Source organism: Phascolarctos cinereus, unplaced genomic scaffold (genome assembly GCF_003287225.1).
Source record: "Phascolarctos cinereus isolate Bilbo 61053 unplaced genomic scaffold, phaCin_HiC Scaffold_2;HRSCAF=192, whole genome shotgun sequence".
Classification (NCBI taxonomy): Eukaryota; Metazoa; Chordata; class Mammalia; order Diprotodontia; family Phascolarctidae; genus Phascolarctos; species Phascolarctos cinereus.
The window spans coordinates 341,898,476-341,914,235 of NW_027555625.1; the positions used below are offsets into that span (position 1 = coordinate 341,898,476).

A 15,760-nucleotide genomic window follows, 5' to 3' on the forward strand; every position below is an offset into this window, starting at 1 on the left:
AATTGGAGTTCATGGGGTTCAACATTAACATAGTTTGAAGTCTTTCTGTTCTGTTTATTTCTTTTTTTCATTGTTTTCCTTGAGATTCTAGACCTTTTGTTCCTCCAAATAAATTTTGTTGTTTGTCTCATTCTAAAAAGCATCCCCCTAGTAAGTGGATTGATATAGTACAAAATATATAGTTTAATTTAAGAAATTTTATCGTTTTAATCATGTTTGTGTAGTATCTTATTTGAGTTTCCTTTGTGTCTGTAAAGAGCATTTTGAAGTTTTACTTACATAAATCTTACTTAATAGTTTAATTTCCCAGATATTTTATGAATTTTCTAATTATTTTGAATGAACTTTCTCTTATTATCATTTCTTCCTGGCTTTTATTAACATTACGTAGAGCTTCTAATGATATTTGTTCATTTGTTTTGTATCCAGGGATTTATTTTTAATAAACCAGTTTCTAGGAGATGTGTTGGGGTCAGTACATGGTTCTACCCAATCTCTCCTTCACGTTATGGATCTGTAGTGCTGTAGTTTAATGAAGTTAAAAGTGATAATTGATGCTGTAGCCCTACAAAATCATCGTTCCTGATTTCTGGAAAAGACAAATCTGTTTCACTTTGTTGTGTGTTGTGGATGAGGAAAGAGGGATAGGAAATAAATGTCCATCTTTGTAGGAAGGACTGTGCCTCCTAGGCTGGTAACACCAAGTTCTGCCCCTGAACCCTCCTATAAGGCTATGATCTTAGACCCAGCCTCCTGGATCCTCCTGGGTTTTGGAGAAGACTTGAGAATATCCAACCCATTTTCCTCACTGGTCCTCCGGCAGTCCTGTGGGTGCTTCTTCCTGGGTGATCCTCTTGAGAGGAAACAGAATTTTCTTATGAGATTTCAGAGGGAGGTTGCATATGGGGGAAGATGTGTAAGCAAAGGAGAGAGGATGAATCTGCCATGGGTGAGAGACAAGAATGTGTAGGAGGCATTAAGAAGCTCCAGCATGTTATATCTTTAGGGATTAATGGTGGGTCTTGTTGCTTAATGAGTTCTCTGGAATATAAGCCTGTGATTCCAGCTCTGTTCCTTTCCAAATCTCTGAACTGATCTGTCTTAGACTGTGAACTATGAAAATTTTCTTAAAAAAAAAAGCAAAAAACGTCACTACCACCTTCTACTCCTCTTTCAAATGTCATTTCCTTAGTCACGAAGCTGGTAAGCACAGAATGCCAAATTCAGCTCTGGGGCCAGGGGTATGTTTTCCTGGTGTGTTCAGCTGACTCACCAAATGGAGAGCAGTGTGGGTTCATCTGAAGAATGGATCTTCTTTGAGAATAAACCTGGCTTGTGGACAAATGCTCAATACCATGTGCTGTATAGTGTAGGCAGGTGACCTGCTCACAAAAGTTACTTGTTACCTTTTGTTTTTCCCTTGTTAGTGCTGCCCACTAGATGTGCTAAAACCAGCTCTGTGGGCTGCAAGAGGTCATCTAGTACAAGTTCTTCCCTCTAGGCCGCTAATGGGTTTAAACCATCCTAGGAAGAATCCCTCTATCTTGTTTCATGGAATGAAGGATGAAACATTTTGTATGATCTCAGAGAGCAGAAATAACACCAATTAGAGAAAGTTGGAGGGAGTTTTAGTTTAGTATGAAGAACAACTCTCATGATTAGAGCCATCTGAAAAAGAAATGTACTATCCTAGGACATAATGAGCTCCCTGTTACTGTAAACATCTAAGCTGCAGAGAAGTTGTGACTTTTTAAGATCACATAATGAATTTGTGGCAATTCAGTTGAATTAATTGAAGCATTTAGCATAGTCTTTAGCTCAGTGCCTCGCACATATAAAGTGCCTAATAAATGTTTTTCATTCTTTTATTCTTCCATTCATTTCATTATTCCATTAAAATTTCAAAGCACTTTTCTTGGCACTAGAAAGACAAAAACGAAACGGCCCCTGCCCTGCTGGAACTTTAATTCTTCTAGGATAGAGTGGGAAACTGAATGTGGGTCTCCTGAGGCCCTTTTACTATGTTGACAAGAAGTTATTATAATGTCTAAATTTTTTATTTTAATGTCTAAATGTCCATTTCCCCTCCTTTCCTTCCTCTGGTTTGTCAATTCTCTTTCACTTTGTTAATGTTGTTAATGGGAGTAGAGGAAAGTACTCAAGCATGTACTATCCCTTTGTAGACCTGACTTGTCTCCATGTCATGCAGAGCTGGAGTCCTCAAGGTGTTTTTGGGATATATGCCCCTGATATTATTTGTATATGGTGGCTTAGTTTGTGAACTGAAAGTGTAAGCAGGAAAGCCTCAACTGTGCCTATAATTGGAAGCATTTATTAAGCACCTTCTTGTGCCAGGCACTGTGCTAAGCGCTTTGCAAATATTATCTCATTTGATGCGCACAGCAACCATGGGAGGTAGATGCTGTTATTATACCTATTTTACAGTTGAGGAAACTGAGGAAGACAGAGGTGAAGGGACTTGCCCAGGGCCACACAGCTAATTAGCATCAGAGGCTGGATTTAAACTCAAGGTCTTCTTGACTCCAGGCCCCGCGGTCTTTAGACTAGCTAACTGGGGAGAAAGGAATCATTTTTTGCACCCACAAGAAGTATGATAAACTTCTTTAAGATTTTGACGTTGTAAAGGGAATTAGTTGGGGATTCTCTGATCTATTTGATGAGTTTATATATGGAATGTGATGGATGCTTTCCTCTAGACAGTATTGCTATGCCAGTTGTTGCCTCCATCCCAAGGAAATGGAGCAGCAACTAACTGGGCACTGGGGCTGCCCCCAGAATAATTTGATTGGCTAGGATTCTAGGGAGGATCAATTCTTGCTGGAAATCTCCCCTCTGTAATTCTCTCTAAGGGAAATGGCTGACTCTTGACTTTTTCCTGTTCAGAGAATAGAAGGAACCTGTTTTCCAGGTTGGAGAAACTTGTGCATAGGGTAGATGGGTGAGGTGGAAGGGTAGGGAAGTCTCTACATGTGCACAGTCTCCTCCCAGGACTGATAATGACTTTTTTTTCTTTTTAAACAATAAGTTATTCAGATGATGCAGGTCTGATTGATGGGGAGGGGTTTGCCCATGTTGTAGCCCCAAAATGTGTTTGTTTTCTGTTGTGTGTGTGTGTGTGTGTGTGTGTCCATATCACAGTGTACACTATAAATCTGGAAGACATTGTGTAGGACCCTGTGAGAGAGCTAAGATTTACCAGAATGTTGGAGTGTTGTCTTAGTAGCAACTCCAAGTTCAGTTACTTTTGGGGAAAACATTGTATATACATTATGTGTGACATTGACTGCCTTGATGCTCCCTCCCACCCAATGCCCAAAATACAAGTAGGTCATATTTCACTCCTCTCCAAGGAGTTGGGGATGTCTAGGTTCTTATCAACACTGCCCATCTCCCACATTAAGTAATTGATCTCCACCAATGGGGAGACAGTTCTTTACAAGTGGCCCTTCCATCCAAGAATTACATGTGGTTTTCTGTTTTTGCTTATGGGTTCCTGAGAATTCTTTAAGTGCCTAATGCATTCTCTGTGCAGTGAAATAAAGACTTTTCTATACCTGTTATTCATTTGTTACCTTGAGTGCTTGTACAGGAAGTGGATACTCCTTTTAGTTACACCTAGTTAAACCTAGACTGAGTACATTTTGCTATAATAAACTTTGGAAAGAAGCAATAAGCCAAAGATAAAATGACCCCGCTTGGAAAGCCACCAGGATTGAACCTGGCCCTTGTGAACCCAGTTTTGGTGGAACCGCGATCTGCTGGTTGCAACATTAAAAGAGTGATTAAGATTTCTGATTTAAAAAAAAAAATTAAAAACGAAACATGTGCTGGGAATGCTAGAAGGGCCTGTGTCAGAGAAGGTTTCACCTTTGGCTTTTGTTTAAAAAGTACCTGTGGAACTGGAGTGTCACCTTTTAGAAATGACCTTCATTTTTCAAAATTTCCCCCCAAAGAGATTGCATAATATTGTTTTTTCCTGTTCCTGCCACACCTTCATTTTTACAATTTTTACATCAAAGGAGTGTATGCAACTTGGAGGCTTTGTAACATGCCTCCTGTATCCTTAGAATTATCATCATCATCATCCCTCATATTTGTATAGGACTTTTCAGTTTATGGTGTGTTTTCACAGAATCAAAAAATCTCAAAGTTGGAAAGGACTTTGTAGGTCATCTAATCCTGCTTGTAGCTGACTAAGAATCCTCTTTATACCTGATAACCCCCAGCTTTGCCTTGAAGATTTCTAGTGAGGGGAAACATAATACTTCCAAGGCAGCACATTCCATATTTGCATAGCTCTAGGTGTTAAGACGTTTTCCCTTATATCAAAGCTAATTTTGTCTCCTTGTAGCATCTACCTATTGCTTGTACCTTCTGGAACCAAGCAGAAGAAGTCTAATTCATTCTCTGTATGGCAGCTTTTGAAATATTTGAGATGCCTGATCTTTGGTGATTTTGTTCTCTTGTCTTCTTATCTCCAAACATCCCTTTAATTGATCTTCATGTGCTGAAACTCCAGGGCCTTCATTATCCTAGTTGTGTTTCTTTGTACATTTCTCCGGTTTATCAATACCCTCCCTTTTGATTAAGGCAGAGTACAGTAGGAAGACTACTTCCCACTATGCCACTCCCTCTTTTTTTATTTGCCTCTCTTAGTGCAGCCTAAGGTCACATTTGATTTTTTTGGCTATGCTATTACATTGTTTGCTCATTAAGCTTTCTGCCTGATGACCTGTGGAGTGTTTGTTGACTAGTGTCCTGTGAAGGAGGTAATAATGCAAGTATTATTATCTCTGTTTTACAGGTGAGGAAACTGATGTCCAGAGAGATTATAGGATTTAGAGCTAAAAGCGACCCTCATTTTACAGATGGTAAACTGAGACCTCAAAAGAAGAAACAATTTTCTCAAAGTTTTTTAATATATAGTTTTTACTACACTGGTAGTAAAAAAGTAGGGGAGCCAGGATTTGTTTGCAGGGCCTCCAACTCCAAATTCAGTTCTTGTCCCACTATACCAAGCTGATGCCTTGTTCATGGCCATCCAGTTATTCAGTGTTGAAATTAGAGCCCAGGTTTTTGGTTTTTAATTCAGAATTCATTTCCATTATACGCACTGCTTCCTTAATGGGAGGCAAAGCCTTTGCTTATTCCAGTGCTGCCTTCACATGAGTCTGCCTGTATTTTCTCTATTGTGGCAGTAGCTCATAACTCCCATTTCTATTGCTCTTTAAGGCTTAAACATTCTTCTCTCAATACCACCTTGTGATATGGGTTACAATCTTGTGATGTGGGTAGTTTATTATTATCACCGTTCTATTTTTGAGGAAACTGAGGCACGGCCACAAATTGTGGCTTTTCCACTGTAATATAGCTGCTAAGTATGGTTGATCATCTCAGGCTCCTTAGGGGAACTTATATTAAACTTTAGGTATGCTCCTTAAACACAGCTGCTTCTCTGGTTGTCCTAGACTTCTTCCTTCTGGGAGAGATGCAGCCTTCTTGGAGGTGAAGATGCCAGGAGACCACTGGGGCTACCCCATTTGCTTCCATACTCAAAAGAGATGTTTGTGAGCAGTCATAGTGAATATGTTTTACTTTGTCCAAGCCTTCCCTGTCATTTCTGAATAAAGAAAGACAGCCCTATTTCTACCTTTGACCTCTTTCTGTAGCCTCCCATTATCATCGGCAGCAAAGGGGTCCTGCCCTAATTTTACTTCAGAGAGCTATGGAGATAGATGTCTTCAGTTCTACCAGTTTACATTCTGAATTCAATTCAGTAGGAAGGCCTCAGTGACACTTTTCTGAAACTCTATTATTAATCACACTGAACATAGGAAAATGAAAGCTGGGTACTTTCTGTCCTATTTTCTTCTGCGCTATTAAATACAAAGGCTTATAGAAAGTGATGCCTACATGGTTAAATTAAAAGCTCCAATTCCTTTCAGCTTTAGTCTTTACCCTTTAGTCTTCTTAATAGCTCAGTTGGTAAATTCTATTGATTGTTTATTCTACTGATTCCTCACATTTGCAGAACTCTAAAATTTATAAGATGCTTTCCTTGTAACAATCCTGGGAAGAAGGTAGTTTGAGTATTATGACCTCCATTTGAAAGATGAAGAAGCCAAAGACCAGAGAGGGGAAGAGATTTTTAGGAAAAGTTAAAGAGCCAGGATCTGAGCCAAAGTTGTTTTTCACTATACTTCCATGCTATTTGGGTGGTGTGAGGGCTGGAGTTTATGATAACTTTATTTTCTGACCCTTTTCTTTTTTGAACAGAGCAGCATTTCCCAGAGGTGATGCTGGGGGAAGAATTTCTAAGCCTTAGTCTGGACCAGGTGTGTAGCTTAATATCCAGTGACAAGCTTACAGTTTCTTCAGAAGAAAAGGTAAGACAGTAACCTCAGCAATGGTTTGGGATGGGGAGAATGAACTTAATGTTTTTTAAATTTAAATTTTTGTTGGTGTCTTTTGTTTTAACGTTCCCTTAATTTCTAATATGCCACCCCCTCCCTCCCTTCCTCCCCAGCCTGAGAATTAACCTTTATGTAATATGAACCCCAAGAACCCCATTAACCCCACAAACCCCAATTTTGAAACAGAGTCTCCTCTAAGAAAGAGACAAACGAAATCAGGGTGTGTGTCCATGGTTTAATTTCTCTCAAGCTGGCTTGACATGCATTGCATGAGAGTTTAGTCCAAAATTGGGTCCCCCTAAAGGGGGCCAATTCAGAACTGGCTCAATTTGGGATTTTGGGGGTACAGAATTATATGCCCTTCGAAGAGTAGGTGTTCCAAAGGGATGCCAATCAACTCTGGGAGGTGGGCTGTATTAAAATGAGGGTCTTTGAGTACCTAACCCAGGTCACTCAGTCCTGGTTAAAGAGACATCAGTTTACAGATCACCTGTCTTGACAACAGGGAGGAATCAACATTTTCCCAGACCTGTCTGGGCAGCACAATGAGCAGGACCCATTTAGATTAGATAAGAAAGACTGAACTTTGAAATAAAGGGGGATGGGGAAGCTCTGAGTTTCCAAAATAGTGGTTACTAAGAAAAATCATTTTTTCACAGTAACAAAGAATAAAAAAGAGAAAATTAAAACTGTTTAGCAAAATTAACTCAGCAGTCAAGTCCCACATTCTAGTTAATGTTTCACAACCATAGTTTGCCATCTCTAAAGAAAGGAGGAGATATATTTTGTTTCTTTTTTGGGTGCTAGTACTGGTCATTATAATTATGTACATATAGTATAGCAATACATGCTGTTTTATATATTGTTATATGTATTGTATATGGTATAACACGTATTTTGTATATATGTACAATACATAGTATTTTATATATATATAGTTCAGTGTTTTTAGTCTTGTGCAACTCTTGGTGACCCCCTTTGGGATTTTCTTGGCAGAGATATGCGAGTGGTTTGCATTTTGTTCTCCATCTCATTTTACAAATGAGGAAACTGAGACAAACAGGGTTAAGTGACTTGACCAGGGTCCAAGGCCAGACTTCAACTCAGGAAGATGAGTCTTCTTGACTCCAGGCCCAATGCTCTATCTACTGTGCTACCTAGTTGCCCTGTTATATACTAACACTATATATATTAACAATAATAATAATGATAATTAACAATCTATGTATATTAATAACATATAACAATATGTATTATATGTATAATATATACATATAGAATTCAGTCGTTATTTTATTCTTTCCCTTTATGTCTAAATAATCATTATGTACATTGTTTTCCTGGTTCTGTTTGTTTTACTTTTCCTCAGTTCATGTAAGTCTTCCCATGCTTCTGTAATCATTGTATTCATTGTTTCTTAACATTACGGTAATATTCCATTCCATTCATACACCACAATTTGTTTAACTCTTCTCCAGTTACTGGTCATCTACTTTGTTCCAGGCTTAACCTTTATGCTAAAGGGGGCTTGTTTTCTTTTCTATTCTAGTTATTATATTTTGTGATCTTGAAAAATAAAAGATAGCATCTCCCAAGTATAGACGAGTTTTACAGTGTTAGTGCTGATTTGGAACTTTAGAAACCTCTCTGTTCATCCTCTGTATTAGCACAATCTGGACTGTGGGAGCAGGAAGGCTGCATTTGGTTCCGGAAGTCTTCACGAGGACAACAGCCTCTCTCCTACTCTGAGGCTTCCAGAATGTAGTAATACTCAACAGTTAATAAACATATATTAACTGTCTACTATTTGCCGGGCACTGGGGATACTAAAATGAAAAAGACAGTCTCTGCTCTTAAGGAGCTTACAGTCTAATAGGGGATGACAACACACAAAAGAAATGTGGGGGAGGAGGAGCTAAGTGGTACAGGATGCATGGTGGAAACCAAAAGAGTCCTCAATGAGTGCAAGCCACGTGGAAAATGAGATGTTTGAGGACGTGTCGGTCCTATTCCCCTCCTTAAATTGAGAGGTTTATGGCTCTACCCTCTAATCAGAGGGGTAGACAGGTACTGATAAGCTGTGTGAGTTAACAAGGCTGATTGGATCTTGTAGGATATTGAGCTTTCCCACTGATGGGTTAGTTATAAAATGACTTAGTGATTTATTAATTTATTTTTAATTTTTAAAATTCACTTCCATAAACTTTTTTTTTGGAGGGGGGGGCTAGGCAATGGGGTTAAGTGACTTGCCCAAGGTCACACAGTTAGTAAGTGTTATGTGTCAGATTTGAACTCAGGTCCTTGTGACTCTAGGGCTGGTGCTATATCTACTGCACCACCTAGCTGCCTCTGACTTAGTGATTTAATAAAACTGGCATGCCTAAATAGGCTCTTACACTGTGACTATTTTATGTTGAAAGGAGAGAGAGCAAGAAAGGCCAGTGAAGTCCTGTGATGATGGAGGTGTGTGGCTCTGGGGAGTCTAGTTCTCTTCTGTGTCTGTGTTTGTATTTTTCATGTTATGTGTTTTCCCAGGAAAGTTTTGTGTATTGCTGTAAACTGCCTGAAATCTTGGACACTAAGAACACCAAATGTCTGGTTGAGGACAAATTGTGTCATGAGGTCAGGTACAGTTGTGTCCCCAACAACAACTTAGAAACCTTTTCCTCTAGTCTCTTGATGGTGCCTATGCCAGAGGTCAGGTCTAGATAGTTGACAATTGCCCAGTGGTAAATTTAAGCTTGATATAAGAAGTGACTCCCTAATAATTGGTGAAATGGTTTGCCATTCAAGCCAGTGCTGACTGAGCAGTTCTTGGGTCTGTTGTGGAGGGAATTCTGATTTGGTCATAGGTTGGGCTAGATGGCTTCTGAGAATCTGTGATTCTGTGACCCAGATACCCTAAAGAGGGTCTGAAGCAGGAATCAGAGCGAGGAGTGACCAGATACACCTGAAGCCCAGGTGAGCTCTTCTTTAGCTCTTCACCAAAGTGCTTAGCCAGACGGGTGACGGCAAAATGTCTCTCCTGTCCATAGTACAAGGCCTTTGGTTTTGACCAAGTGTTCACAAAAAGGAACCCCATGGATGAAGGTCAGGAGAAATAATAAGTGGAATGGTATGAGTTAAAGCCGTGATGAGCTTTTGATCACAGAGGTTCCATATCAATCCATAGCTGAGTCTGCAGTGTAGAGGGGGTTGCTAGGATCATAGATCTAGGCAGTCAGGCAAGGTAGGCAACGAACGCTTGCTAATATTCCAGGCACTCTGCTAAGTGCTGGGGGTATGAGTCCTTAGTGAGAACAGAAACTTGAGTATTTCCCTCCAACACCATGGTGGCTACCACCTTGATCTTTGGGGAAAATGGGCTCAGACTTAGTGAGTTTCCACATATCATTGGTCCCACCAAGTTCACATCCAGAGGTGGCATTGCTGATGGGTGAGCAAGGCCTTGTCTCAGTTTACTACTGGGGTGGCTCCCAAAGGTGAAAGGTCAAAAGGTGGAAGGCTTGAAAGCTTGCTATGAAACATGGTGTAAACCTAACTCCCAAACCTCCTGGACCTTGGCTGGCTCATTCTCCTGATCTTTTGAAATGCCCAGATTAATCTCTTTCACCAAGTGTGACAGAACAAACACTGAGTTAAAGCTCTAAGGCATGTTTTTATAGGGTCACATGTTGGCCCTGGAGGAAGAGGGCCTGAGACCTCTGCCTTTACTTATAGCATTGTCTCTCATCAGATGCGATATGGCAGGAGGAAGTCAGCTGAAGAGAAATCAGACCCAGAGACCTAGAAACCATCTTTAAATGGTCTCCGTAAAGCAGAACTAACAGAGCATGTTGACTCTCACACGGAGGGGCAGACTTGCAGCTGTCACAGCCAAGCTACCTCCTTGTTTGTGAAATTCATAGAAACGACATCTGGACATGGAAGGGACCTCGCAGGTCATACATGGACAAGGATCCCTTCCCTATCATCCCCAACAATAGGTTATCCAGACTTTCCCGGCAGACCTCTAGTGGAGGGGAGACTGCTACCTCTCCGGGTTTACTTCTGGATAGCTCCAGTTGTTAGGAAGTGTCTCCTTATCTCCAGTTGAAATATGGCTTTTGGCATCTTCCACACATCATGCCTGGTTTTACCCTCTTCCAGCCCTTCAAGTACTTGAAGACTCTTCTCAGTCTCCTCTAAAACTTCTCTGTCTCAAGGTCTCCATTTCCTTCAACTCATATTCCTATGACACAATCTCCCCAAACTTCGATATTCTCGTTGCCTTCCTCTAGATGTTTTCCAACTCCTCATTTCCCACCCAGGTTATGCTCATTTGGAACCTCCCTGGTCTCTAGTAACCTTGTCTCTCCTCTCCAACTCCTCCTTTTTTCTAGGGAACTTCAGCATACATATTGATACTCCCTCAAATACCCCAACTTCCCGGTTCCTCAATTTACTAATTTTCCATGACCTTTTTTTGCTCCACTTCAGCCACATGTAAAGGTCTTATCTTTGATCTTGCCATCATCCCTCATAAGAGTTCCACTTCCATGTTCGTGCACTCTGAAATTCCTTTATCTGATCATGATCTTTTATCATTCTTTCTTTCCCTCTGCCTTTCGACCCTAAACATAGTTCCTTGTCCTCTTTGTGACCTCCCATCCCTCTACCCCTCAGGCCTTCTTTGGGCCAGCAAGCCCTGCACTGACTCTATGGATGAGGCTCCTTTCCCCATTTTGACTCTTGGTGAAACAGTTCAACTCTACACTATCTTTTACTCTCAAGTCCCTCGGCCCCTTGTCTTCTCATTGATCTTGTCCTGCCAGAGCCCCAGTCTTACATTATTCAGATTATTTCTGTCATTCATTACCTTCCCTCCTGTCTAAATGAAGATAGATTCTGAATGACTCTGGAGGAGAGAATAAGGCCGGTGACTTTGCACAGCCCTGCCTTATTTAAATCCAGTTCACTTGCAAGTCAAGACATCACCCTCCTGATGTCATTGGTCGTCCTCTTCCGGGACAAAGGACAAATGACAACAACAACATCGATCTTGTCCTGCCAAAGGGACAATAATTATTTCCAGCATTCAATGCCTTCCCTTTTGCTCACATATAGCTAAATGAAGATAGAAAAAAAAAATCAGAAAACTATACTGACAGGGTCCACTACAAAATTTTTTTTTACATAATTTCACCTGGGCTGTCACTGAGGCAAGGCAGCCATTTTATTCTTTCCTAATCAATTCACTATCTCATTCACCATAATGACTTTTCCAGTTTTATTTTTTTAATTTTTTTTAATTTTTTTTAGGGTTGGTTTTTTTTTTTGCTAGACAGTGGGTTTAAGTGACTTGCCCAAGGTCACATAGCTAGTCAGTGTCAAGTGTCTGAGGCCACATTTGAACGCAGATCCTCCTGACTCCTGACTCCAAGGCTGGTGCTCTATCCAGTGCGCCACCTAGCTGCCCCCATAGTGACTTTTCCAGACCTTTTTATCCCCTCTCAGACCTTCCATGGTTCCCTTCTTATACCCCCTCAGCTGAGAACCTTGTCTTATATCGCACTGGAAAAAATGATGCCGTTTGCTGAGGGCTACCTCTTCTCAGTCTCACTTATCTAGATGCCTTCCCCCATGATCTCCTCTTTCACCCCTATCTCACATGAAGAGTGCTCTTCTCCTTGCCAAGACAAACTCCTCTGCATGCATACAAGTGATCCCATTCCATCCCATCTTCTCCAACAAATTACCTCCTCTATCATTCCCACTCTCTCACTAATTCTCAATCTCTTGGTCTGCTGTTTGCTCCTTTCTCCCTACAAGAACACCCATCTTTCCCCCCATCTATCCTTGGAAAAAACAAAACCTTCACTTGCTTCATCTATTCCTCACTAGCTGACATCTCATATTTCCCCTCTTTTTTGTGGCCAGATTCCCTCAGAAGGCTATCTGCAGTTTATGTGTCCACTTCCTTTCCCCTTGTTCCCTTCTTAACTCTCTGCGGTCTCATTCCCAGCCTCATCAAGCCTCATCAACATTGCTCTCTCCAAAGTTACCAAAAATCTCTTAATTGCTAAATCTAATGGCCTTTTCTCAGTCCTCCTCTTTGTTGACCTGTGCATCCTTTGACACTGTTAGTCACCTTCTCTTTTCTCTAAGTTTTTATGGCATTGTTCTCTCCTCTTTCTCCTACCTCCCTGAGTATTGCTTCCTTCTCAGTCTCTTCACCAGATGCCAGAGCAAAGGAGCAGAGAACAAGGGTGTATATTTTAAGATGTGGAACAGGGAAGAATAGGAAGCTTATGACAAGTGACCTCTTGGGGTTTTGCCTGCCTCGAGCCTTTCTTGATGAAGCTATGATGATCCCTCTGTGATCACCTCTTCCTTTTCTAGACTTTGACTATTCCATTAATAATAAGTTGCAGGGAATAGTTTATCTGGACTTGGTAACTTGAATTCATCAAGGGTAGCTATGTATTCTTTTAGTATAGCTCTGCTAATTTTTTATTTTAATTCAATGTTTGCCATTTTATTCTGCAGAATGAGAGCTGAAATAGCTCTAGTTTCTCTCTGTTGCCTATTATTATCATCCCGTTCACTGGGAATTATGGTCCTGTGCCTTCATTGATCCTCCACTTAACCCGGACAGCCAAAGATCAACCCAGTCCTCATCTTCCATCACCAGCCTTACTGCACTGTGAACATTAGCCTTGCTGATGCTTCTTAAATAATGCTAATAATAGCAATGATAATGCTAGCTAATATTTATCAAGCACTTACTATGTGGAGGCACTGTGCTAAGCACTTTAAAAATATCTCATTTGACCCTCACAACAATCCTAGGAGGTAGGTGCTGTTATTTTCCCCATTTTACAGTTAAGGAAGCTGAGGCCAATGGAAGTTGTGCCTTGCTCAGGCTCATACTACTAGTAAGTGTCTGAGGCCAGATTTGAACTCAGGTCTTCATGACTCTAGGCTTGTTGCTCTACCCTCTGTGTTACCTAGCTGTCCCGCAGTTATACAACTGTGCCACATTTTGGTATTCATCCTCTATTGCCAATTCATGTTTCTATCTTGTGTGAGTTATCTAATATCCACTTCTTTGGATTGCTCTCTATTTTCTTCCTTGTTGGAATTGTTGTTCTATGTGTCTTGAAAGTTTCCTAAACTTCTGGGGCTGACTATAGAATTTTGTTGTTATTTGTTCCCATTTGGGGTTTTCTTAGCAAAAATATTGGATACTTGTCAAAGATGCTTTCTCTAGCTCATTTTACAGATGAGGAAACTGAGGCAAGCTGGTTTAAGTGACTTGCCCAGGGTCACACAGTTAGTAAGTGTCTGAGGCCGGATTTGAACTCATGAAGATGAGTCTTCCTGAATCCAAGCCCAACACTGTTATCTGCTGTGTAGCTGCCCTAGAATTTTGGCCACAGTATTCTCTCCATCTAATCTGAACCTTTTGAAATCTCTCTTAAATTCTATAATGCATGTCAGACTACGCATGGTTTTCCTTTCCTCTTCTATCAGAAATTATGAAATGAGGTGGTCACTTCCACATAAAGTTCCCATCATTTCCTTATCTTGGACTATTTGTAGTCACTTTCATTACAGTCCAGACTCACCTCAGTGTGAATGAACTCTTCGTTTTAGAATCACTCTTTCAGCACATTATTATTGAGTGCTAGGCACTGTACTAGGCACTCAGGACACCAAGACATAAATGAAATAATCCCTGCCTTAAAGGAACTTCTGTTCTATGTGTACAACATGTATGCATAAAAGTTTCAGTGACTTGTCCTCTTCCTTTCCTTTATTCCTTTGTGTCATATTCTTCCAACCTCCTGATAAAGATCAGATCTTTTTTACCCTCTTGGTTTTTGAATGGAAGTCCTTTTTCCATTAAAAAAAAAAAGATAAACACTTGATTCTCAGTGAGAGCTTCGAGAGTGGAGAAGTGTGTTCCTTAAGCCACTTTATCTTCTCTTCAAGAGGGGAAGAGAGTATCCTGTACTTAGAGCAGAAAAAAAAAGTTACTTGGGCCATGACACAAAATATAAACACTGTACATCTGTGCAGGCCATTGCCAAATTCTCCTTGCTACCCATTCTTACTAAGTGATATCCTCGGTCCTTTGTCCTTTTTGCTAATAACTTCCCTGAACAAATGCTATGGCAAATGTCTTATAGAGTTTCTCTCCACTCTAGGTACTGTTCTCTTCCTCTTTGAATCTCATGAGCACCTTGACAGTTACACCCAATTACTATTCCCTTGTTTTACTAATCTCTTACTTTCTTTTACTGTCTTGTTGGACCATCTTGGGTTGAGCCTAATGTGCTTATTTACAGGTCTGGGCTCACCAAATGATGAGTCCCTAGTTTTGTACTTGCATTGATTTTTCTCTGCAAACCCTAATGGCTATACACAATGGTGAGCCTGTAGACACAGGAGAACAGTCCCTTGGTGAAATGGCTTCTCCGGCTTCTCACTGGCCAGCTGTGCACTTTTCCCATTGTACTGACAGCCCCTGTTGGTGTTACTTTAAGGTCTAGTTATAGTTTCATTCTACCAGATATTCTGTCTTTTAACCATGACCCAAGACAACTGCTGAGAAAACCTCTCTGGAGAGACTCCAGAGTATATATTTGAAAATGCCTTTCCCCCTATATTACTTCTGCAGTGAATCTATCAATTTCCAGATACTTTTTGGCCACCTAGCCTCCAAACTTGAGGTCCTACATGGCTCTTTTTTTCCACTGCTAAAGTGTGTTTTAATAAGAGACAGATGTAAACAAATGCACAATCCTAAATGAAATCTATTTCCCATGGGCAACACAGTTAAAGATAACACCACAGCAAAAGAGTAATCACCACTGATCTTATGTGCTGCTATCTACTTGTATCTTTAAAAGATGAAAAAACTTTGTGCTTTTAACTTTAACAAAGCAGTATCGACTTGTATACTGAATTTAAACTGAGTTTATTTTATGCGTTCTTAATTTAATTTAGTTGTAGTCAGTGTATAGATTCTCTTTTTGGATCTGTTTCACTCTGTTTTCCCAATCTGAAAAACTGAGACCATTTCCAAGAACTTCCTCTTCTTCTGTCTTTCTCATCTCGCATTATTCAGATACCTTCCTCTGCTCTCTCTTCCTTTACCCCGTCTCAAATAAAAAGGTAGCTGCCCTTCTTCTTGTAAAAGAAAACCTGCTACATGCACAAACAATCCCATTCCATCCCATCTTCCATTGCAGATTATCTCCTGTATCTTTCCTCACTCTCTCACTGATTTTCAATCATTCTTTGTTGTTTCTGTACTGCCTGCAAACAGGCCCATGTCT

At 40.4% G+C, this 15,760-nt stretch overlaps 1 protein-coding gene across 1 annotated transcript in view; it reads left to right on the top strand.

Annotated features, from left to right (window-relative positions):
- KLHL3 (kelch like family member 3) overlaps positions 1-15,760 on the top strand; it is a 161,481-nt gene that overhangs the window by 75,719 nt on the left and 70,002 nt on the right. Inside the window, 1 exon segment of the mRNA XM_020991250.2 lies at positions 6,298-6,407. Within this exon segment, the coding sequence (XP_020846909.1) occupies positions 6,298-6,407 (110 nt within the window).